This window comes from Piliocolobus tephrosceles, chromosome 1 (genome assembly GCF_002776525.5).
Source record: "Piliocolobus tephrosceles isolate RC106 chromosome 1, ASM277652v3, whole genome shotgun sequence".
NCBI classification, from domain to species: Eukaryota; Metazoa; Chordata; class Mammalia; order Primates; family Cercopithecidae; genus Piliocolobus; species Piliocolobus tephrosceles.
Genome location: NC_045434.1, coordinates 193357654 through 193383881, shown reverse-complemented (window position 1 = coordinate 193383881; position 26228 = coordinate 193357654). Strand labels below are relative to the sequence as shown.

General features: G+C 43.4%; 1 protein-coding gene across 1 annotated transcript; it reads right to left on the bottom strand.

The window, feature by feature from the left end:
• Positions 1–2463: 2463 nt before the first annotated feature.
• SRSF4 (serine and arginine rich splicing factor 4) lies at positions 2464–26221 on the bottom strand. The gene is made up of 7 exons (XM_023219428.2): positions 24849–26221; positions 22912–23047; positions 14827–14969; positions 13832–13944; positions 9113–9327; positions 4827–4916; positions 2464–3943 (listed from the first exon to the last, which is right to left on the bottom strand). The coding sequence occupies exons 2-7, from the start codon at positions 22986–22988 to the stop codon at positions 3127–3129; spliced, it is 1455 nt and encodes a 484-aa protein (XP_023075196.1). The 5' UTR covers positions 22989–23047; positions 24849–26221; the 3' UTR covers positions 2464–3126.
• Between the last annotated feature and the right edge of the window lie 7 nt (positions 26222–26228).

The following is a 26228-nucleotide window of genomic DNA, read 5'->3' as shown; positions in this document are numbered from 1 at the left end:
CTGGGTGACAGTGCAAGACTCCATCTCAAAAAAAAAAAAAAAAAAAAAAAGTGAAAGAAACAAAATGCCCCAACGAAAATCCCTATCCTTATAGAGATAAAATCGCAATAAATTACTGTCATCACTGGAGACCAGCATGAGATCCACTGAGGCAGTGGGAATTTTAGTGGTTGGGTTCATCACCTTGTCATGACACAAGAATGGGTCCAGAAAATGATTTGGGAAACTCTCCAGAAACTGAGTGAGGTTCCTTGGTTTGGCTGCCTAGTCTGCTTCTGAAACTACGTTTTCAAAACTGAATTTCCCCCGTCATCTTCCCCATTCCTCAGATGATGCCTCATCATCTTGTGACTGCTTCCGGTAGCTCCTGTGCTAGGACATCTGCCACGTCTTGCTGATCTTGCCTCCTCTGCTCCCTCCTATCACGGCTTTGATCAAGCAGGCCGGGTATCATCTGGGGTTGCATGCCCTGAACTGCTGGGTTCCCTGCATCCAATCCTTCACACTGCTGTCAGGTCTAGAGGCAGAACCCTATTCCCTGCACCCTCCTATTCAAATACTTTCAATGTTACCCAGTGCTTACAGGATAAAGGTCAAATTCCTCTTCCTGGTTATCTATGGCCCTCTATGACACAATCCATTTTGTTAAACTCCACATCTCCAGCATCAAACTCCTTGTTCCCTGGGCACAGTGCCCTGTGCTTTCCCAACTCCATGGCTTTGCTCACAGGCTTTCAATAGGAATGCATCCCACCTTACATCCCCAAAAGGTTCAGCTTAAGTGCTATCTCTGATCCTAGATGAAGTTCTGACTCTCTTCTCTGAACATCCACTTTGCCTTCATCATTAGCAACCAGATCACAAACTCCAGGAGGGCAAGATACACTCTGCTTTTGTATTTCCAGTGAATTCTAAGATTTTGGTTTATCGGAAGCAACGGGACATTTTTTTTTTTTTTGAGACGGAGTCTCGCTCTGCCCCCAGGCTGGAGTGCAGTGGCGCGATCTTGGCTCACTGCAAGCTCCGCCTCCCGGGTTCATGCCATTCTGCTGCCTCAGCCTCTCGAGTAGCTGGGACTACAGGCGCCCGCCGCTATGCCCGGTTAATTTTTTTTGTATTTTTAGTAGAGATGGGGTTTCACTGTGTTAGCCAGGATGGTCTCGATCTCCTGACCTCGTGATCCGCCCACCTCGGCCTCCCAAAGTGTTGGGATTACAGGCGTGAGCCACCGCGCCCGGCCGGGACAGTTATTTTAAGCCTAGGGACAGCCCCCAACAAATTCACAGGCAGCAGTCAAGTCAATCTCCTTCCCCAGATTTTGCTGCAGCACGTAATGAAAGCCCTCAAGCTTCCTCCCTGCTTTGATGTCCCTCAAGGGCTGAGACCAGATTGGAACCACTGTACTTCTGGTGCCTCCTAGAGGGCTAGGCCAAACAAGCAGTGGAAGAATAATTAGGACAAAAGTAATCCAGTAGGCCAGGTGTGGTGGCTCATGCCTGTAACCCCAACACTTTGGGAGGCTGAAGCAGGTAGATGACCTGAGGTCAGGAGTTCGAGACCGGCCTGACCAACATGATGAAACTCCGTCTCTACTAAAAATACAAAAATTAGCCAGGTGTGGTGGCGTGTACCTGTAATCCCAGCTACTCAGGAGGTTGAGACAGGAGAATTACTTGAACCTGGGAAGCGGAGGTTGTAGTGAGCTGAGACCGCGCCATGGCACTCCAACCTGGGCAACAAGAGCAGAACTCCACCTCAAAAAAAAAAAAAAAAAAAAGGCCAGTATTGTTTTTTCCCCTGGTTTTTTAGTTCAGATCTTAAGGTGATGAGATCATGACACTGCAGATTCATGGCAATTTCGACAAACAGCACAGAACTCTATATTCATGAACAACTCATCTGGTAATGCTCCAAGTTTCCAAACTGATTCATTCCTCATCAGCCTGGCCATAAGTTTCTTAAGAGAAAGGATGATAAATTCCTCAGAAACCTGCCTTTATTCTGTTGGGTGAGAAAAATCCTTTAGGAACGTGTTGGTTCCCTAAGATGAGTGATCCCAAGGAAGAGAACAGTCATTACACATGAACTTTTTTTTTTTTTTGAGATGGAGTCTTGCTCTGTTGCCCAGGTTGGAGTACAGTGGCATGATGTCAGCTCACTGCAACCTCCACCTCCCGGGTTCAAGTGACCCTCCTGCCTCAGCCTCCCGAGTAGCTGGGATTATCGGCGTGTGCCACCAGCGTGTGCCCAGCTAATTTTTGTATTTTTAGTAGAGATGGGGTTTCACCATGTTGGTCAGGCTGGTCTTGAACTCCTGACCCTGTGATCCATCCGTCCCCCAAAGTGTTGGGATTACAGGCGTGAGCCACCACCCCTGGCCTACACATGAACTTTTTATGCTAAGAAAAGACGTATCAAGATATATCAGAAAGTACAACTTCAATTCAAGCACCATGAAATTTTGTCAAGCAAAAATAGTCTTTATTCAAATTTAATGGAAACAGGGGTCACTATACTTTGCAAGACGGGGAAAAATAAAATTAAAAAAAATTCTTTTCTTTTCTTTTTTAATATAAAACAATATAATCACAATACCAGAATATGGAACTCTACAGTTTATTTCCTATGGGTTACTGCAGGTATCAATTTTCCTCGACTGTGCTATTCACAACTTTGTTAAGTCCAAAAATATGAAACCAAAGTGGCAGGAAACTTAAGACTTAGCACTTTCACTAAATGGCATACATCGAAGGGCATCAATTCAAGAGCAAAAATGGTTGAACTCACCATACCTACCTACGTGGTCATTCCAGCCTTAGAGCCGTCCAGGTTACTGAGCTCCCTGTAGGAAAGGCCAGGCCTGAAAGCCAAGGCGTTTTGGATATTCTACCGTGGGCCATGAGTAAAAGGGGATTTTCAAAGAGAAAATTTTTTTCAGTCGAGCAGGAAGGCCTGGCGCCAGGAGGCTTTACTGAGAGGAAGCACTTAGATTTAACAATTATAGACACACCATTAGGGGAGTTAAAAATGTACAGCAGTGACATGTTCTACTCCAATCACTTGTGCTACGGCTACCAAACATGTACAAAAGATTTCTCGGGTAGTTCCAGCTGTGGCCATAGCCAGTTAGGACCTTGAGTGGGACCTAGATCTAGATCGGGAGGGTGATCTGGAAGCAGACCTGGATCTAGACTTGGACCGAGATCGGGTTTTCGAAGCTGACTTTGATCTGGAGCGTGATTCTGATGGAAGGTTTGGTTTCGATTTGGAATTCGATCTCGACCTGGACCGGGTCTCCTGATTGGTGCCAGCATTCTCACTCTCCCCTCGACCTTCCCTCTGGCTGGATTCAGACTTGGCATGTTCCCGCTCCTTTGACATGGAGCGGGATGGAGATCTGGACTGGGAGCGGTCAGTGTCTTCCTTCTTCTTCTTCTTGCTGCTGCCCGCCTTGCTGTCTCGCTTGCTGCCTCGCTTTCTGCTCCTCTCACTCTTGCTGCGGCTGCGGCTGCGACTACGGCTTTCCTCCCTGCTTCTCTTCCTGCCCTTCCTCTTGTCCTTGCTCTTGCTGCGGCTCCTGCTCCGGCTCCTGCTGCCCCCTTTGCTCCGGCTCCGGCTCCGACTCTGGCGGAGGCTCTTCTCCTGGCTCCTGCCCCTGCTCACACTCCCTCGCTTCTCCTCCTCCACTCTCCTCTCCTGACTCCTGCTCCGACTTTTGCTCTTACTTTTATGCCGGCTAGGACTCCGGCTCTTGGGTTTCCCGGCATTGTCATTGTTTTGGATCTTCTCTTCAGCTTGGTCTTTGCTCTTGCTGCGGCTCTTGCCAGCGCTACGGCTGCGGCTGCGGCTCTTGTCTTTGCTGGGGCTCCTGCTTTTCTCCTTCTTGCTCCGGCTCCGACTCTGGCTCCGGCTCCGGCTCTTGCTCCGGGAGCGGGAGCCTGACCTGAGGAGACATGGGATATTGTTTGTCACATGTGACTTCATGCTAATCAGGAGATAAAAAGATCAAAGGGCATACATGTGGAGTTACACCCCCCAATATAAGGCATGGCTGGCACTGGCTGAGGATTGCTTTCTGAACCCCCACAATGCCAATCAGAAGCTGGAAAAACTGGCCAGGTGCGGTGGCTTGCGCCTGTAATCCCAGCATTTTGGGAGGCCAAGGCAGGCAGATTGCGAGGTCAGGAGTTCAAGACCAGCCTGGCCAACATGGGGAAACCCTGTCTCTACTAAAAAATACCAAACATTAGTGGGCCGTGGTGGGGCACGCCTGTAATCCGAGCTACTCAGGAGGCTGAGGCAGGAGAATCGCTTGAACCCGGGAGGCAGAGGTTGCAGTGAGCAGAGATCGCACCACTGCACTCCAGCCTGGGTGACAGAGCGAGACTCTGTCTTGGGGGCTCGGGGGGAGTTGGAAAAGCAGAGGTGAAGGAAGACTGGTCACATGATTGAAATCTAAGTGAGGCTGTGCACAGTGGCTCGCGTCTGTAATTGCAGTAGTCTGGGAGGACTATTTGAGGTCATGAGTTTAAGATCAGCCTGGGCAACACAGTGAGACCCCGTCTCTACAAAATTTAAAAAATTAGCTGAGTGTGGTGGTATGTGCCTGTAGTTCCAACTACTTGGGAGGTTGAGGTGGAAGTTTGCTTGAGCCCAGTGGGGTGAGGTTGCAGTGAGCCATGATTGTACCACTGGACTCCAGCTTGGGTGACAGAGACCAACCCCGTCTCTTTGGGGAAAAAAAAAAAAAAAAAGAAAGAAAAAAAGTGAGACAGGGTACAGGCATTACCTGCTGACCACCTCCACTTATACCATGGAAGACATACCTGGACCGGGATCTACTCTTAGAATGACTGCTTTTGCTGCTCCCACTTCGGCTTCTGCTCTTACGGGAATGTCTGCTTCGAGAGCGAGACCTAGGGGGAGAAAATATTTTTTAACACTTGCTGACAAGAGTCTAGCTGATAAGCATCAATCAAGACATGTATATATATATATGTGTACAATATATACTCTCTCTATATATGTATTTTTAGACGGAGTTTCATTCCTGTTGCCCGGGCTGGAGTGCAACGGCGCGATCTCAGCTCACCACAACCTCCATCTCCCGAGTTTAAGTGATTCTCCTGCCTCAGAAACCCGAGTAGCTGGGATTACAGATGTCTGCCACCATGCCCGGCTAATTCTGTATTTAGTAGAGACGGGGTTTCTCTATGTTGGTCAGGCTGGTCTTGAACTCCCAACCTCAGGTGATCCACCTGCCTCAGCTTCCCAAAGTGCTGGGATTACAGGCATAAGCCACTGCGCCCGGCCAAGATATTTTTTCAATATGTACAGCACTGGCTGTGTCCAGGCACAAACTCTCTCCTGGGTTCTAGGTTCACAGATGAAGTTACCTGCAAACCTTCCATCTGGATGGTTCACCTGAACCTCTTACCAGCTCCTAAAATTCTAACTGCCCCTGATACCTGCTCCTTTTGCTGAGCTCCTTATGTGCACTGATGCCACTGTTATTCATACGGTTCCTCGTAACAGAAATCACAGCAATCCTCGACTCCCCCATCTTTCCCCTATCCCCTTACACATCCATGATCATGCCTCCTGATCTTCAGTCTTTCCACCTCTGCTGCTGCCTCCCTGGGCAAGCCACTATCATGTCTCCCCTTGTTCAACAACCAGCCTTTCTGCATATACTTTTCCCCTTCAGGATCTATTCATCTCACTGTGACGAGAGTTGTTTTAAAGAGACCGACAATCCAAGCTTTACAACATTTTTTAAATGCATCCAGACTGTAGGTTCTTATTTTCTACCAACCAGGACTCCTTGGGAAAATGACTGATTTCAGGCATAAAAGCAGGAAGCACACACAGATAGGCCTAGACCATCTCATTATGACAGAAAGTGGGAAGCTTTCTTTCTTTCTTTTTTTTTTTTTTTGAGAAGGAGTCTCGCTCTGTCGCCCAGGCTGGAGTGCAGTGGCCGGATCTCAGCTCACTGCAAGCTCTGCCTCCTGGGTTTACGCCATTCTCCTGCCTCAGCCTCCCAAGCAGCTGGGACTACAGGCGCCTGCCACGTCGCCCGGCTAGTTTTTATTTTTTTGTATTTTTTAGTAGAGACGGGGTTTCACCATGTTAGCCAGGATGGTCTCGATCTCCTGACCTCGTGATCCGCCCGTCTCGGCCTCCCAAAGTGCTGGGATTACAGGCTTGAGCCACCGCGCCCAGCCAAGAGGGAAGCTTTCAAAGCTGCCCAGGCACCATCACCTATGAAGTATTCTTGCTAAAAATGTTGAACCTGTATCTCAATCACACCTCTCCAGACCTAACTTCCAGTATACAGGAAGTTCAGGGGATAAGATACAAGTTCAATAATACCAAGAAGAAACAGATAAATACAGAATGTGAGATACTATTAAAAAACTAAGAAAAATAAGCCAGGCGTGGTGGCTCACGCCTGTAATCCTAGCTACTTGGGAGGCTGAGGCAGGAGGATAGCTTAAACCTGGGACGCAGAGGTTGCAATGAGCTGAGATGGCGCCATTGCACTCCAGCCTGGGTGACAGAGCAAGAGTCCCTGTCTCAAACAAACAAACCCAAACCTAAGCAAAATAAATGTAATGAAGGGAATCGCTCCAGACTAAAAGCGTGACTACATGAGGTTTTACTACTAAAAACCCCTTGTACTACATGACTGGATTAGATTCTGATTAAGAAAAAACCCAACTATAAAGAGATCCATGGAGTAACTGAGGAAACATGAATATGGCCTGGAAATTTAGTAATTTGATGGAATTACTATTAATGATCTTACGTAAAAAAACAGAACTGTGGTTTTCCTCATTTTTGGAGACACATGCTGAAGGATTTAGGGGCAAAGTATCATAATTTCTACAACTGACTGCAGTTGCAGGTAGAATGATAGGATGTCTAGACTTGCCTTAAAACAATGCAGCAGGAGGGGGTGATGTGAAACAAGACTGGCAAAATAAAAACTACTGAAGCTGGAGGAGTGGGAGGTGCAATTCAGAGTTCTCCAATGCTTCATATATAAATTTCAAATTTTCCGTAATAAAAAGTCAAAAGAACTAAACAACAAAACCTGAAAAGTTTCTAATGACTTCCTACTACTCTTCCATTCTTGCTCTGGCCTAATGGTCAGTTATCTGGTCCTTTTCTGCCTTATCTCAAGCCACTCTTCCCATTACCTCTCTATATTAGCTTCTCTACTCTGGAAAACTTTCTCCTGCCCCCAGGCTTTCAGAAACACCCTTTTCTCTGCTAGATAGAAAGGCATTTTCTCACCGGGCGCGGTGGCTCAAGCCTGTAATCCCAACACTTTGGGAGGCCGAGGTGGGTGGATCACCTGAGGTCAGGAGTTCGAGACCAGCCTGCCCAACATGGTGAAACCCTGTCTCTACTAAAATTACAAAAATTAGCCAGGCCTGGTGGTGTGCACCTGTGATCCCAGCTACTCAGGAGGCTGAGGCAGGAGAATCACTTGAACCTGGGAGGTGGAAGTTGCAGTGAGCTGAGATCGTACCACTGCACTCCAGGCTGGGAGACAGAGTGAAAGAAACTCCGTCTCGCCGGGCGCGGTGGCTCAAGCCTGTAATCCCAGCACTTTGGGAGGCCGAGACGGGCGGATCACGAGGTCAGAAGATCGAGACCATCCAGGCGAACACGGTGAAACCCCGTCTCTACTAAAAAATACCAAAAACTGGCCAGGCAAGGTGGCGGGCGCCTGTAGTCCCAGCTACTCGGAGGCTGAGGCAGGAGAATGGCGTAAACCCGGGAGGCAGAGCTTGCAGTGAGCTGAGATCCGGCCACTGCACTCCAGCCTGGGCGACAGAGCGAGACTCCATCTCAAAAAAAAAAAAAAAAGAAAAAAAAAAAAAAAAGAAACTCTGTCTCAAAGGAAAAAAAAAAAGGCATTTTCTTCTGCTCACCATCTCTGTCTTATCCATCAGGGCTCCATTCTATAGCATGTCTTTAGGGCAGCTGTTGCCAGCTCTTCAGACTAGTTGTGCTGTGTGCATGTCCTTGTCACAATGGCATGGTTTATTCAATACTCATCTTCTACACTAGACTGAGTTTCAGGGGAGCAAGGACCACATTTGTCTTGTTTTTGTTTTTGTTTTTTTGAGACGGAGTCTCTCTCTGTCGCCCAGGCTGGAGTGCAGTGGCATGATCTCTGTTCACTGCAACCCTTGCCTCCCGGATTCGGGTTTGAGCGATTCTCCTGCCTCAGCCTCCCTAGTAGCTGGGACCACAGGCGTGTGCCACCACGCCTGCTTAATTCTGTTTTTACTTTTGTATTTTTAGTAGAGATGGAGTTTCACCACGTTGGCCAGACTGGTCTTGAACTCCTGACCTCAGGTGATCCACTCGCCTCAGCCTCCCAAAGTGCTGGGATTACAGGCGTGAGCCACTGCGTCTGGCCATTTGTCTTCTTTATAATGCCTTTCCAATGCTTAGCCCAGTGCCTGGCCTGTTCAGGTGCTAAATAAGACAAAGTTTCCATGTGTGCCCTCAACCAAGGTAGTACGATCTAGGGATCCCAAGAAATGTGAAAGGAGGCCTCTGATTTCCCTTTTTGTTTTTTTTTTTTTTGAGATGGAGTTTCGCTCTTGTTGCCCAGGGTGGAGTGCAATGGCGTGATCTCGGCTCACCGCAACCTCTGCCTCCCAGGTTCAAGCAATTCTCCTGCCTCAGCCTCCCAAGTAGCTGGGAATACAGGCATGCACCACCACGCCTGGCTAATTTTTTTGTATTTTTTAGTAGAGACGGGGTTTCTCCATGTTGAGGCTGGTCTCGAACTCCTGACATCAGGTGATCCACCCACCTTGGCCTCCCAAAGTGCTGGGATAACAGGCGTGAGCCACCACGCCCAGCAAGGCCTCTGATTTCTGACAGAAGGGACTTTACTTCTATTTGTACTCATGACCTAAGAGTTCAAGAGTTTTACAAATAAATATTCAGTTCAAAATTCTAAGTTATTGAACCAGATGGAATCATGTTATTAAGAACTCAACAGGAAAATGTAAATAAATTATCTATGTGCTCAATAATGAATTTATGGTGAGCCACAATACACAAAAGACATCAACAGTACCTTGAATGACTCCGGCTTCTGGAGTAGGACCGGCGTCGTCTGGATCCTGGCTTGTCTTCAACTAATCTGATTTTTCTGCCATTGACTTCAGTTCCATCCAACTTCTCCAAAGCTCTTTTCATATCAGAATAAGATACAAATTCAATCACCCCTTCATTTTTGCGTCCCTTGTGAGCATCTGCATAAGTCACTTCTCCTGCCTGACGCATATAATCCTGAAGAAAAAAAAGCATGACTATATTATGTTTTGCTAAAATATCGAATGCAATGATCTGAGTGAACTTTTCTTTTCTTAAGAAATGCCAGCGTTCCACAGAATAAAGTTTACTCTTAAATATATTCATCTACCCACCAATCAGGTACTGAGGTTCTTTAAAGCACCAGCCATATTAGGTGGGTGGGAGAGACAACATATTAGGTGGGTGGGAGAGACAATAAATACACATTAAATTATTCCTTTAAATAAAGTTTTGGGGCTAAATGTGGTGGCTCATGCCTGTAATCCCAGCACTTTGACAGGCTGAGGCTGAAGGATTGCTTGATTCCAGGAATTCGAGATCACCCTTGGCAACACGGAAGACCCCATCTCTATAAAAATTTAAAAAATTAGTCAGGTGTGGTGGCACACGCCTGTAGTCTCAGCTACCCAGTAGGCTGAGGTGGAAGGATCATCTGAATCCAGGCAGGCTGAGGCTGCAGTGAGCCGTGATCGTGCCACTGCACTACAGCCTGGGGTAAAGAGCAAGACACTGCCTCAAAACAAAAAAATAAGGACAGGCACAATGGCTCACACCTGTAATCCCAGCACTTTGGGAGGCCAAGGTGGGCAGATCCCTGAGGTCAGAAGTTCAAAACCAGCCTGGCAACTTGGTGAAACCCTGTCTCTACTAAAAATACAAAAATCAACCAGGCGTGGTGGCAGGCGCTTGTAATCCCAGCTACTTGGGAGGCTGAGGCAGGAGAATCGCTTGAACCCAGGAAGTGGAAGTGAGCAAGATCATGCCAGTGCACTCTAGCCCAGGCGACAGAGCTTGCAAGACTTCATCTCAAAAAAAAAAAAAAAAAAAAATTTATTTTTTAAACTACTAATATCCCCTAATTTGTTTTCTTTTTGTATTTCCTTGATAAATAGCTAACATACATTGTGCCAGAAACTATTCTAGGCTATATATAAAATTCACTAAATTATCTCAATAACCTTGAGTAGAAATTAATATTAACTCCATTTTATAGTTGAGGAATATGAGGCATAAGACATAAGTAACTTGCTAAGGGTAACGTAAGTGACCTTAGTGGCAGAGCCAGGATTCCATCTAGGCTGGCCAGCTTGAGAGCTAGGAAATCTGCTCAATTATCTGTTACTCTCGTTTCCTGAGAATGGAACTCCCTGAAGGTACAGACGTGTAGAGCCAACCAAGGGTGATAACTGTGGGGGACCAGCCTCAATACCACCCATAGGACATCCAAAGTCTGGGGGCAATGAAGGAATGAGAAGAGAGAGGTTAAGACTGCATAAAGAGTGGGGGCCAGGTGGCCAACTAAAAAATGAAGGCTGCAAAAGGCTCAGAGTTCTGGTCTCCACACTATTTATTGAGTACAATCACTTAGATCTAAGAAGCCGATGTTTACGGCAAAACAGTGAAAGGGAGGCAGTGTGTCATACGCATAATCTATAGCAGCCACGGTTTAAATGAATCTCCTTTGTGCTCAAACAGCATATCTTTAACTTATCAGAGTAGCTGGTGGGAGCGGGCTTAACTAGGAGGCTGCATGTCTGGCCACATTCCAATGCTTCAAAGGGGTGTCTTTCTCCTTGAACACAGTGTTTATGGGTAAGAGACCAAGTCTTGCTCAGAGAATGGGAACATAATGGCGATAAGGCTTTCCTCCTCCCACAAGAGGCCTCTTGTGGCTTTGCACAACTTATTGTCCCATATTTTTATGGCCAGTTTATACAGGCACCCCATAAGCCTTTCCCCCAAGAGTGACTAGGCTCTGTTTTAACAAAAAAATTAAGAGGTTTTCTACGAAGTTAATTTACTATTACATTTAGTGACACCACATGACGAGTTAGCATTCTACTGATGAAGAGAGTAGCTTTCCAGTTTCTATCCATGATGTTCAATCTCTAACTCTCAGAATACTGGAGTCATTCCTTCAGCAAGCAGAATCGTGCTGGCAGACATTCAGTAAAGGTCTACTATGGTGCTGACAATAAGCACGATGCACCTGAAAAAACTGGGAGTTAAGAGTCCTGGTCCCAGCTCTTCTGCATCTGTTACTTGAAGGTTGCTGGGATTAAATTTTAAAAAGGGGGGGAAAATAGAAGTGCTTTAAATTAAAACTGTACAAAGGTAAAGGATTCCTAACTATTCTTTCCTGAACCTAAATACACTCACTCATTTTGCTAGAGATGACATGTTTAAATATGGCCAAAAAAAGCAAGAAGGGAGACAAAACAACACCTGTTTCATGCATCCTCCTAAGACCATTCAGATTATGATACTGCTCAGTAAATTTTTCTTCCCTATTGAGATTAAAAACACTGTTGTCAATAAATGGGTCTGGGTGTGGTAGCTCACGCCTGTAATCTCAGCACTTTGGGAGGCCAAGGCAGGTGGATCACTTGTGGTCAGGAGCTCAAGACCAGCCTGGCCAACATGGCGAAACCCGGTCTCTACTACAATACAAAAATTAGCTGGGCATGGTGGCATGCACCTGTAATCCCAGTTACTTGGGAGGCTGAGGTAGGAGAACTACTTGAACCCTAGGCAGAGGTTGCAGTGAGCTGAGATGGGGCCACTGCACTCCAGCCTAGGTGAAAGGGTGAGACTCTGTCTAAAAAATAATAATTAAAAAAAGCTGGAATCACTACACTGGGTGGCCAACATTAGCAATGAATCTTAATTTTTGACACCAAAACTCTTTCAGGACAAATATTCCATCAAAAACCTTATGAAAGAACATGGGTCAGATTGTCAATTTCACCAGTAAGGATACACATTGAAGCTGATGTGAATTTGCATATTACAGCAAATGCTGCAGGAAACACTGGTGGTTTCAACCGTTTTACTGACTGGTGAGTAGCTATACTGGCATCTTCCTGTAACTTTTTTTTTTTTGAGACAGAGTCCTGCTCTATTGCCCAGGCTGTAGTGCAGTGGCACGATCTTGGCTCACTACAACCTCTACCTCCCAGGTTCAAGCAACTCTCCTGCCTCAGCCTCCCGAGTAGCTGGGACTACAGGTGCCCAGCCCATCACCACGCCTGGCTAATTTTTTTTAATCATTTTTATTTTATTTTTATATTTTATTTTAATTAATTAATTAATTAATTAATTAATTATTTTTTTTTGAGGGAGTCTGGCTCTGTCGCCCAGGCTGGAGTGCAGTGGCCGGATCTCAGCTCACTGCAAGCTCCACCTCCCGGGTTTACGCCATTCTCCTGCCTCAGCCTCCCAAGTAGCTGGGACTACAGGCACCAGCCACCTCGCCCGGCTAGGTTTTTGTATTTTTTTAGTAGAGACGGGGGTTTCACCGTGTTAGCCAGGATGGTCTCGAACTCCTGACCTCGTGATCCGCCCATCTCGGCCTCCCAAAGTGCTGGGATTACAGGCTTGAGCCACCGCGCCCGGCCTTTATTTTTTTTTTTTGAGATGGAGTCTTGCTCTGTCGCCCGGGCTGGAGTGCAGTGGCGGGATCTCAGCTCACTGCAAGCTCCGCCTCCCGGGTTCCCGCCATTCTCCTGCCTCAGCCTCGGAGTAGCTGGGACTAGAGGCGCCCGCGACCTCGCCCGGCTAGTTTTTTGTATTTTTAGTAGAGACGGGGTTTCACCGTGTTAGCCAGGATGGTCTCGATCTGCTGACCTCGTGATCCGCCCGTCTCGGCCTCCCAAAGTGCTGGGATTATAGGCTTTAGCCACCGTGCCCGGCCTTTTTTATCTTTTTAAGTAGAGACGGGGTTGCAAACATTCTTTACAGAGGGAAATTTCACATAACACATTTGGGCTAAGTTTCTGTCATGTCAGCAGTTGGGGAGACTGAGGCTGGAGGATCACTTGAGGTCAGGAGTTGGAGACCAGTCTAGGTAACACAGTGACAACTAATCTCTGAGCCATGATCGTGCCTCTGCACTCCAGCCTGGGCAACAGAGTGAGACTCTGTCTCACAACAAAATCAGGCTGGATGCAGTGGCTCCCATCTGTAATCCCAGCACTTTGGGAGCCTGACGCGGGTGGATCACAAGGTCAGGAGTTCAAGACCAGCCTGGCCAAAATGGAGAAACCTCGTCTCTACTAAAAATACAAAAAAATTAGCCGGACGTGGTGGCGGGTGCCAGTAATCCCAGCTACTCCGGAAGCTGAGATAGAGAACTGCTTGAACCTGGGAGACGCAGGTTGCAGTGAGCCGAGAAGGCGCCACTGCACTCTAGCCTGGGCAACACAGTCAGACTCCGTCTCGAACAAAACAAACAAAAAACAAAACAAAACCAAACAAACTCACAGATGTGTCCTTAGAACGATGGTCCCACAATGTTCAGTAGAAGTGTAATTCTGATATATTTTGTACTCATATGGAACCTTTAATTACTTCCAGCTCTGTGCAGGCTTTCACACATATAACATTATATTTTGGGTATGCCTAGGCCTGCACAAATTTACCTGTTTCCCAACTTTAACTCCTGCCCAACCTTACCCCAAAAGGTTAATGGGGCCCAAACCTTTAGGTCTTGCCAGCTGCACCGACTTGACAAATTCTCCACAATAAGTCTGTACTCTGTGCGAGTAGGAGGGCCGTATTTATCTCGGCCACTTCTTCTATAACCATATCCACCTTTGGAAGGTTCAAATAAATAAGATTATTTCAGTGGAGGAAAAGGAAAAAAAATGACACAGCACACACCCCCCCTTAAATATATTATTTACCCCGACCCCAAACAATAGCACGTTTTAACTCTATTCCCATCCTTAATTCTAAAATAGATTTTTAAAGAAGCAATCAGCTAAATATAAACGTTTAATTAAAAAAGTTGTAAGTATACATATTCATTAATATTTATATTTAAGATTAACATGCATAAATTAAAAACTATTAACAATTTAACAATTTAGAAATAAGTAACCAAATTACTAAGCAGTTACTGGTGTTACTCACAGTGATTATAAAAATTTTGTGAATATTTTATATGAAAAAAAAAAGATTTTCAGGCACCTATTTCAGTTTAATCTCATCTGTGTCTAACCCTTGGGATCCTCACCACCCAGGTCTAATGGGGAAAGGTTGCGGTCGTCACATGGCTTCCTGTTTTTGGTCAGCCAAGGGCCACAATGGTTCAAAGAGCCACGCATGGAAAGGTAACCCAAGGTCAGCAAATGGAACAGGCAGTCATCTTAGCCTCAAAGGATTCTTTTAATTAAAACATTGAGGTCTTTGTTAAATCTATGTTAAACAATTGCATTACAGAGAAAAAAAAACAACACAAACACACATCATTAAACATATTTATAAAGTATTACAAACAAGAAATTGTCATTAATTAAAATTAAACATTATTAAAGGCTTATTTGTAATTCTACATTTTTAAAAAAAGACATAATTTATAAAATAGCTTAAACATCAATACATTTAAATGCAATATCAATTAATTACTTTAAATAATTAGCATTTGATAATAAAAGCACGTTACTGATACAAGTATGCCCTTTGAATGCTTACTGCGTCCAGAACCGTAACTGCCATCTCGCCGTGGGCCGCGGGCATGCTCAACAATTACTCGCTCACCACAAAGGTCTTTGCCGTTCAGTTCATAAACAGCATCATCTGCATCACGCAGATCATCAAACTCCACAAAACCATATCTAGAAGAGAGCAAAGAAAATACTGGTTGGTACCATTTTGACATCCAGCTTCACTAACATTAAAGAGAAAGCAACGAGGTTCATGCTTAGCAAAGGTTAGGTGGATTTTGCAAACTAAGGATCAGCTTTGTCTTCTCTTTAGGTGAAATCACTTTGCTTTGTGCCAACAGGCACTGCAAGAGGTAGGGAGACTTCTCAAAGTAGACTCCTATCTTTCTAGGAGGAGGCTGGCTACACACACAGGACACTTCTTATGTTTCCCAAGTAGTTGGTGGCAACTGCAAAGACAGGGATGCTTGGTATAAGAATCCAATATATATAATGCTACAAGATACATAACGCTCTTTCAAACACCACATACAACTCATCTTTTTTAGCTTTAAAAGTGGTATCTTAGAGAACAATTAGATCTATATTCAGGCACTGTGTAATAACTGTTAAATCATGTGAAAGAAAAAAACTTTTTGTTAAGGTTCCTGTTACTCTACGTAAAACACATCTGTCACATGTGATTATCAGTGAAAAAAAGACTGGAGCTATTTACTTCTCTGTGAGATTCCAAATTCATTTCCATGAAGTTTTAGAATAGGCTGGAATTCTCTGAAATCTGTATACACCTCGTGCAAACGTCTTTAAATGGTATTGCTATATCTTTTCCAGCCAAGAGGTTTGGTGGCTTAACATATATCCAAAAGAATCCCCCCATCCTATTAATGCCTATTAAAGAGTACAATTTAAATAACTAAAGTGCAAAATTTGAAAGATACTTATAAGCAAGATTATACAAATGCCCTGTAAATTATGTTTTCAAGAAATATTTAGTTTGGTCTGACACAGCTGTGAAAAGTCCAGCTTTGTGACCACTGCCTATATTTAAAAACCAAAACCATCTTATTGATCATAACTAACCAGAAAGGAAAGTTACAAGCAATTTATTTAAACTCTAATAAGGCTGTGTGAACACGGGGACACACTGACTAATGTTCCTCTGCATTTAAACACACTGACACTACAAACAGGTTACAGGACTTGTCAGAGGATCACCCAGCCTGCTAACAAAAAATGATTCCACTTTACTTATTTATTTATTTTACTTTTTGCCACGGAGTCTCACTATTGCCCAGGCTGGAGCGCAGTGGCGTGATCTCGGCTCACTGCAACCTCCACCTCCTGGGTACAAGCGGTTCTCCTGGCTCAGCCTCCCAACTAGCTGGGATTACAGGCGCACGCCACCACGCCTGGCTCATTTTTGTATTTTTAGCAGAGACAGGGTTTTGTCATGTTGGCCAAGCTGGTCTCGAAACCTCAGGTGATTCGCCCACCTGGGCCTCCCAAAGTGCTAGGATTACAGGCGTGAGCCACTGCGCCCAGCCTCCAGTTTCTTTAGAATGTAATGCTGTACTCAGTTACATGTTAAATAAGTGAGAACTCAAAGAACTGCGAAATTTTTCCTTTACTATAGAGTTTCTTTCATACAAGTCTCTCAAGGTGACAATGTGCTAGGTTACAATGTGTAGGTAACAACGCTGGAGGTTCTTTATGTTGAAATGTCTGCCTGGCACTGAATGTCAACTCCATTAAAAAAATGTAATAGAGACACACCCAGTTATTTAACAGGAAGTGTCTTGCAGTAACACAATTCAGAAGCCACCTGGCTCAATTTATGGGCTGTGAAGTCTCTAAAACATACTTTCACGCTTCCATAGGCTAGAATTGCTGAGCAGCTTAATAAGAAGGATTTTGAATATGCTGTTATCTTAGACAAGGCAAGTAAAGCCTCTCCAAATCATTGACTTACTATGTACATAAGTGCTTTCACAGTGACTAAATATATAATGTAGCTGCTTTTTCCTTTCTTAGATAGAATGGATCATTAGGAACACTACATTATTTTCAGAGAAAATTTTTCTTTTAAGGCAAATTAAAAAAACAACTCAACTATTTTCTATTTTGGTTTATCTCTAGATGGATTCAAAACAGTAACAATAACAAAAGTGCCCTCCTGAATTTAATTGTCAAGTCTGCTCTGTCCCAAGTCTGCTCTATCCACAGCATCACTGCTTTTGGCAGCATGTGAGAGCCTGACGCCATGCAGAGGGAGGAGGGACATTCGGCCTGGGCATGAAGGAATGGCCTCCACTCCCTTCAAGTCACACTCTGGCTTGGCACTGTTCAATGACCAGGACTGATCTAATGTGATCTTAGAAGGGCACCACAGAATCCTGAGGATTAAACAAACCACAGGAAAATCACCAACTGTTTTCCTTAAAATAGTTAAGGGTTACAACTACTGGGCAGAGCGGGCGGTCACAGAATGCAACATCCTTAAGCTCTGCAGGTCAACTGAAACAGAAAGCCCAGTGGCTGCTGATGGCAAGTGATGCTTCTGTCAGACCTATGTGGTCATACATTCTCCCAGACTCAAAGATCACCCTGTTCCAAGGCTCATATGCAGAACTTATCCTGACCTTTCAGAGAAAGCAGTGACAATCTGTTAAGTGGAGGCAGGATAATTTAAAAATAAAAATTAATGTTAAGACAGATGAATCTTTCTTTGCAAGCTGAGAACGAAGCAAGGCATATCTTGCCAATACAAATTCCTCGAGTTACAGGGACAATTGGTAATGTTACAGAAAAATTCCTACAAGCCTTCCTTCCCCAGTATTTACTTCTAAAAAGTTCCAACAAGTGGGTCACTTGGTAAGCCTGTTTTGGGGGTATCCAAAACATTTATTAAATTAGCTGACTTGAGATTAAATTTATTTTACAGAAAAATTTTGGCTACTATTCTGTGAAAAAAAATCTATTTGAAACATATCAAAGTTCAGTTCAAGGATCAGGCACCTGACTGTCACTTCTCTCTGCTGAGTGGGTTTGGAAGATTAAAACAAACATCTTCCCATACAACAAACCATACCTGATAGGGACTCTTGTTCTGAGAATAAAGCAAAGAGCAGATCAGTGTGGTTGTTTCTACCAAATCTGCTTTACTTGAAGAATGACTTAATTTCATTCAATAAATAGAGTGAATAAGATAGAAATAAATTAAGACAGGAAGACTAGATAATAAAATGTTACCTAATTCTGACTAAACAATCTCTCTATATTAAGCAATGGTATCATAGCTAATATTCATAGCACCCTTCAACTAGGTACTATTATTTCTGTTTTACACATGAAAAAACCGAGGCACAGAGTATTAAATAACTTGCATTAAAAAACCCCGCCGAGCTGGCATTCAAACCTGTGGTTTGACACCAGGGCTGAAACTCCCTAACTATTAAGACTGAAGTAGCAAGAACTGGCCTGGGTTCTAGTCTTGGTTCTGCTATAAACTTTGAACAGCAAATTTAAATCATTTTATTTATTTGGGGTCTTAGTTTATTCATGAAATGAGGGAGCTACTGCATATCTCCAAGGCTATAACTAACATCAAAAGTACGACAGGTTAAGTGTTAAAATTAGTGCTCCTTTGGTTTAACAATGGAGATGGGGTTTCAATATGTTATCCAGGCTGGACTTGAACTCCTGGGATCAACGGATTCTGCGGCTTCAGCCTCCCAAGTAGCTGGGATTATAGGCACATGCCACTGTGATGGGCTTCAAAAATGGAAAATTTAAACTCTAAAATTTGACATGCCTGGACTAGGATGGTACCACTAGACACCAACAGGTGAAAAGGGATAAATTTTTATCGTCTAAAATACCTTTTATGTATAGGTCCCAGTTTTAGCTTAAGCACTTCAACTGTTCCTGAATTAATTAGTGCCTTCGAAAAAGTAAAGCTCTTCCTGGTAACTAACACTAGAGCCTTTTAAAGCCAAGCTTAACACTCCCTTTGTGCTTTGCAGCAAGTAATGTGAAACAAATCTGTCTCAGAAAGGAATCTCCTTTTGAATCCTCTGTCAGAGTAAAAAGGAATATAAAATACATACATGCATGTATACATACATTATATGTATGTATGTGTGTACATATATGTACATACATCTTTGGTGTGACTTGTGAGTAAGCCTCACAAAACAACCCAAGAGATAAATTTCTCTAATTCTAACAGCAGAAATCCTTCCTCTTCTGCTCTATTAAAAACAAATAACATCTTTCAATAATTCATAGGATGCAGGAATTTAGAAGAATCTAAGACAAATGTAAAAACCCCTCCACAGCATGGATTGACAGAAACACAAAGAGCCTTGCAATACACTTTCAATCTTCCTCCCCTATGCATATGAAAGAATAAAAAGCATGACGTCACTATTCAATATACAACACCCTTCAAGTAAGAGAAGAAACTCCTTTCTTCAATGTTTCTCTGCAATAGGTTGAGTATTCTGAACCTGAAAATCCAAAATCGGAAATGCTCTAAAATCCGAAACTTTCTGAGCAGCAAGATGCTCAAATTCGCTCACCAGAACATTTTGGATTTTCAGTTTTAGGAATGCTCAACCATTAAGTACAATACAAACATTCCCAAATCCAAAAAAAAATCTGAAATCCAAAATTCATCTGATCCCAAGCACTGTGTTGTCTTTACCAAAACTATTTTCCTCTGGTCACATTCTATCCTGACAAACCTAGTCAAAAGAATGAGGGGAAGTTACTGTCATTTTCCCTCTAAAAAAGGCAGGCACCATAATTTTTACCAAGTATGGACAGGTATCTGGATACCACAAACAAAAGCCACACTGAATTACATGGGCTGCTCTAAACTTTAGTCCATTCTTATCCCATTGCCAATGCACTCATCTTCCTCATTCAACAGCTGATGTACTGCTCAGGTTATCAGTCAGAACTCTGAAAAGGCAGAACTGGAATGACATATTTTTAAAACTAAGGTATTCTAAGACTTCAAATTTAGAAACGTTAACCACACTTCTTCAGGCAAGAATTATCATCTGAGTTTGTATCCTTGCTAAATATGCTTTCTCTGATCCTAACAGCCTATACCAATGGTCCCAAACACCATCAAGTCTGCTCTTTGCTCTGTCATGTTCTACTGAAGAGAATTTATCTCAACCCTTTTCAGAACAGCTTAGGGTCACTTTTGTCTTCCAAACATCTTCACTGAACAGGGAGACAAAGTCCTGTCTGCAATCTGATGCCCATGACTTGCTCTGGAAACAGGCTGATCAATGGCTAACTGGGCAAGGCATGACTAAGGGGGTGCTCAATACCAGAAACTGCTAGGGAGTGGGTATGAGGAGCAGGGGAAAGCAAGCCTCCATGCGTGTGACCGCGGTCACCCACCAACACTGCTTACCGAGGGGCATGCCTTGGATGGTCTCTCTATAAGAAAATATGCCCCTTTCCACGGTGGATCTCTGCTCACCTTTGTCCTAAAACTGTGCCACATGCTTTTCTTTGTATGTGGACATGACAGTCCTCAGCCAACCATCAGCAGGATGTGAGTTTTGTTTTCACAATGTGGTGAGCCATTCCCACATTCACTCATTTTCCTTGTAAGAACCGAACCTCTCCATGGCTGGTCAGGATTAGGGATGTTGCTGTAGCCAAGGAAAAATTTTCATCTGTTGAAGTTAACCCATGGGGTGGCTTGAACCCTTAATCTAGAGTCAGTAGCACTGTACTTTAAGGGTAAAGCCCTCAAATCTACCCTGAAAGAAATGGCATTCAGTGAACAGGAATCAAACAGCTTTCTTTCAAAGCACTGAGTGATGTCCTATGCTTCAGCCAACTTGGTCTTATGAGGTAAAAAGTTAGGACACACTGATAGGACAGTACTAAAAAATGGCAATTCTTGCTGTCTGCAAAAAGTGCTTGGCCAGCTGTAGAAAGACACTTCTGCAACCAACTCTAGTGCTCAGAAGAGGACAACTCAGAGAAAAGCTTGTGAATGAGAACAGTGTAACTGCCCCGATTCCAAAGGTCTGCAACATTCCAGGGAACCAGCGTCAGGCCCTCACAGAAGAATTAACCAATGTCACATTTACTGCTTAGGATCAGTAATTAGGGTTGCAATTTGATTTTCCTGGCAACAGAGGGTTGTTTACAACCCACAACTAAAAGCTGCTACTACATGAAATGGGTTCCTGAGATCCTTTCCTTTCTTGAGACAGGAAGGAGGCTGCTCTGGGCATCGTGGCCTCTCTTTCTTTAGTCTCAGAGGAGGGAGGGCCATCAAGGCCACCTGGAGGAGGTGGATGACTTACCCGTGCTCACTGAGTGGCAGAGCTGGGGTGCGACTTCAGGGCTCACCATTACCCAGTCTGGGACTCTTTTCACGTCGGCAAACTGGCAGTTCCCGCACACCAAGGGCTCTCTGATTAGAGCTAGTGTGGATTCCTGGTCTGCAAACGTTGGCCACAGCTCAGTCTGCACTTGATCTTTCCCCACCTTCAAAGAAGAAAACCTACCTCATGATGTCTCTCTTCCAGATCCCTTGACCATCTAGTTTGCTCCCAACACCTTTGTAATCACTTCTGACTATACCTTATTGGTTGGTTACCCACTGGGTCTACTGCCAAATTCTGCAGTTTTCTCATTTGCTGGGCCTTCAAGGCTGTCTCTACCATCTGGATTAATTTATATAATTCTAGGCTAGAGCTATTTTTACTTAATCAACTTGTCTTTTGTATTGTATCAGGAAAAGTCTGCTGCTAGATCATTTTTTTGTTTAGAAGCCTATAATGACTCCTAAGTATCTTTATGTCACTCTCTAAACCTGGAACACCTTGACTACACAAGTTGTATTATACCAATCTTCTTCCATAAGCTTGAGGTAAAATTACCTCTTTCATGAAGCCTCACAACACGTGCCTATTCCAATTATTTTAGGACTTTCTTTAGCTTTAGCACTTCTATTCAATTTTATGTTTTTTTGTTTCTGTTTTCTTTGAGAAGGAGTCTCGCTTTGTCGCCCAGGCTGGAGTGCAATGGTGTGATCTTGGCTCACTGCAACCTCTGCCACCCGGGTTCAAGCAGTTCTCCCGCGTCAGCCTCCTGAATAGCTGGGATTACAGGCGCATGCCACCACACCCAGCTAATTCTTATATTTTTAGTAGAGATGGGGTTTCACCATGTTGGTCAGGCTTGTCTCGAATTCCTGACCTCGTGATCCAGCGGTCTCAGCCTCCCAAAGTGCTGGGATTACAGGAGTGAGCCACTGCACCCAGTCATGTTTCTGTAGTTTAAGCCTTGTTTTTGTCTTTGTGCTTACCTTCTCTTTTGATTATGACCTCTTCACTAAGAACAACAAAGGCTAGTATCTGTTGGCTACTTATTTAGCACAGTGCCTGGAACAGTAAATAATTTATCCATAATATTTCATTCATTCATATATCAAATTTGAAGAATGTATTATTATTCTTCCCATTTTACAATGAGAAACTGAGGCTTGGAGAGGCTAAGCAACTTGCTCATTGTCAAGGAGCTCATGAGCGGAGGAGCTAGATTTGAACCCAGACCCATGACTCTAAAAACCCCAGCTCTAAACCACAAGTTTCTACTTCCTTTTTTCTTTTTTTAAACATAGTCTCACCTTGTCACCCAGGCTGGAGCGCAGCGGTGCGATCTCCGCTCACTGCAACCTCCGACTCTGGGCTCAAGCAATTCTTGTACCTCAGCCTTCAGCGTGGCTGGGACTACAGGTGTGCACCACCACGCCCGGATAATTTTTGTACTTTTTTTTTTTTGGAGAGACAGGATTTCACCATGTTGCCCAGGGTGGTCTCGAACTCCTGAGCTCAGGCAATCCACCTGCCTTGGCCTCCCAAAGTGCTAGAATTACAGGCGTGAGCCACCATGCCCGGCTTTCTACTGTATTTTAAAGGCAGATGCTTCTCTCCCAGTCCTGTGTACAATCTTTTTTCATTCAACAAATGCTGCTGCTTGACTTAATGATACTCTAATCTCAGATAAGTCAGGCTGTAGTAAAGGTTTTTGATATAATGGGATAAAGTCTCTAGAGAAAATAGAAATTGACCTTGGGGCAGGGTGAAGCACCTCTAAGCTGGGGGTATGTGACAACCAGGTTACTTTCACTCGTCTTTTGGTTCCCATTAGCCAGTGTCAGCCATCTGGTCCTTCCGAAAACATGTGTGGGTTCAGAACATAACAGACTAGAAGAATAGAGGAAAAATAAGATTATTCTGTGCAATCCCCATTCTGGAGGTCCCATATCAACCCCCGGAGTCTGTCTTTGGTTCTAAGGCTCAGCAAAAATTAGACTAGCATAAAGAAGATGAAGACTTGGACCTAGACATGGTGGATGTGAATGAATATTGGCAATATCATGTGTTTAGGAATGTATTTAATTAGTTTTGCAAGGAATGGTGACTCGAACCAAAAAATGTAAGTGTGAATGGTAGGGGGGAAATGGGCCAGAAATCAAAGAATACTAGAAAGTTTACAGACTTTCAACTATACAAAGATTAAAGCAGCAACCAGGAAAGTACTATGCAGATGATAAACATCTAAGATGCTGTGATTTAATTTTCATTAACTACAAACTATTATTAACATGCAGCCCACTAGGCCTCTTCTTCAAATTTCTTTGTAATAACTACTCCTATTTTTGAAAATTTTATGATGTATAAAGCATTATGCTAAGTGCTTTACACACATTATATCCATTTAATTTTCACAACTCTGAGGTTTACTGTCATCTGACAGATCAAGAAACTAACTTAGAAGAGTTGAGTAACTTCCAAAGCTACCCCAAAGACCTGGGATTCTTCACATCCAGGTAACCTAAAACCTGCATTCTACCACCACGTTCTAAACGCCTTCTATACACCAATGACAAGAAGTGGTCCATAAAACCAGAGTTGGAGAAACACAAGCTCTTGCACGGAAAATGTTTCATCAAATTATGTGCTGTAGCGTGGAAGACAAATGCCCACAGGAATATAAGCATCTCATGAGAAAGAGTACGTGGCAAGAAAACACCATTTCTGCATGTGATGTGTGCTAATACCAGTAAGGTGTGAACATTTATTCTCTGTAAGTGGAACCAAACCCATATGCTATCAAAATTTTAATACTGGTCTAGGAAAATAGAAAAAGATAACAAATCATTAAGAAACTTATATCTTGACAATGAGAACACAAATATATCACTGGGAAAATTAAACTCATGATCCTTTCTCATAAAGTAAACCAACTGCTGAAAAAAAATCTCTAATGATGAATAACCAAACTCAAGCCCATGGTATTGAGTCCACATTGCAGGTAACAGCCCATCTCTAACAGAAAACATATTCACATAGTGGGTTGAGAAAAATAGAACAATCATTATCCTAAACACCAAACAGTAAAACTAAATCCTCCCAGAATGGGAGGTAGAGAGGAGGTAGAGAGGAATTCATATTTAAGACTAAATATGAATTTAGTCTTACTGTGTAACTGCTCTATGAGCCTATTTGCCAACTTTGTTTTAGCTATCCAAAACTTTCAAAAATGAACTAAGTCAGCTAAGGTATTTCACTTTTACACTGCAAATAGTTTGTAGATCAAACTATCATTACCCCCTGCAATCATAACTGAACTTACTTTTTTGATATTTTAAAGTCAACATGGCTTTCCTGAAAGGGAGGGCAGATACAATCATCTGCATCCATTTCAATTTTCTGATACTTTTGAACACTAAGGGTAAATGAAATTCAAAGTTTTCAAAAAAGGGGAATCAACTATTCCCTGATGACACACTAAAAGTTCATGGAGACTCAACCACAAATTAAAAACGATTTGAAAAAACTCCAGAGATGAAAGTCACATTACCAATTTAGAATAAAACTCTTGGGATTTAATACAGAATTACCGTGTCTGTTATTCCTACTTAATGAAATAAAGGTTTACACTCTGCAGACAGCACTACCTGATTCCACACAAAAGCTACAAACAAAACCAGTTCATACTTACCTCTTAAACAACACAATGAGCAGGCTGCCAGGTGTTAAAGCTTCATAAAGATGATGCCTCTTGGATCATCTTGGCTGTATGAGGCACCATGTCCCTCATAATCGCCCCTGGTCCCTGGGCTGGAGTCTGTTTCTTCATTTTCATTTTTGGTTTTAAAGATGCCACTCCCTATGCTTTTATTAATTAGTGGATGCCACTAATATTTTAATGAATTTTTCAAATTCTTTTAAAATGGATGAATCAATAGCTTCATTTCAATTACATGAAAACCTTTCCAAGTCCATGCTTCTGGTCTGTGGTTCCTGACTCCCTTGCCTGAGCCTCCTGCTCTGCCCTCTTCTTTCCTGAAGGCTGAATTCAAACCTCCCTCTTTCAGACTTCCTCTTCTCTCTAGGTCTTGGGGGTCTTTGTTCATGAAGGTCCCCTTTCTGGCATAAAAGCCTAAACCCATGGTTGGGGACCTGGGAGAAATAAAGTGCCTTTCAAGTGTTTCTTCAGGCATTATGTGCAGTTCAGAAATCTTTAGCCTGGGAGACTTTCATCTCAACACAAAGAAAAGTAAAACATTTCCTCAAACTTTGGGCATACCAATTCAGAGTATAATCTAATCCCTCAACTTCAGGATACTCCAAGACCAGATGACCCTAGGAATGACAATAGGGCAGAGAACATTTACTTGTACAAATCCTTCCTCAGCCAACCACGATAAAGCTGATACTACCTTACAGCTTTTCAAAGAGTAGCCTGAGGAGAAGAATCACTAACAGTCTCTAACTAAGGACAACATCATAAAAAATACCATCTGTCTCACTTTTGGCAGTAACTTGTCAGCTTGCTGGAAGCCTCTACAGAGACTAAAGGCTGAACAAGCCAGGAAACCTGAACTACCCTCTCACCCTTGAAGGCAAGTCCTCAAAGGACAGGACTAAAGGAGATAGCATGAGGGAAGCTTTGAATGCCAATGCCCACATATATCTAATATGTGAATTTAAAAAATCTTCTATTTCCAGAGTTGTCAATAACTCATTTTGTAACCTTGGGCCAGTCACCTTATCACCCCATGCCTCAGTTTCCCCATCAGTACAAACTATGGACAACACTTGTTTATAAAGTGCTTTGATATACTCAGTTGAAAAATAAATCATACAAATGCATTAATATTTTTAAAGTTTTAAGATTTCAGTGTTAGCTTACAAATTTGTAAGTATCACCCCAACGGTATTCTCTTAGATGCCTGGAGCACCTTTCTTCTGAGGAGCTCAAAGTACAATTTGCGGTTCTGGGTACCTGGAAGCATAAAAAACACTAGAAACCCAAACCACATTTTATTACCCAGTCTATATCCTGTGCCTATCTTTTAAGAAGGGACAAATATTTCAC

Bases quoted from the DNA above. Each gene is read 5' to 3' on its own strand.
- SRSF4 (XM_023219428.2), bottom strand. From the start codon at position 22,988: ATGGGAACCAAAAGACGAGTGAAAGTAACCTGGTTGTCACATACCCCC. The intron at 9,328-13,831 runs GTTTGGGCCCCA...TTTTTTCTTCAG, and splicing joins GCAGCTGGCAAGACCTAAAG to GATTATATGCGTCAGGCAGG. The intron at 3,944-4,826 runs GTATGTCTTCCA...ATGTCTCCTCAG, and splicing joins AAGAGTAGATCCCGGTCCAG to GTCAGGCTCCCGCTCCCGGA.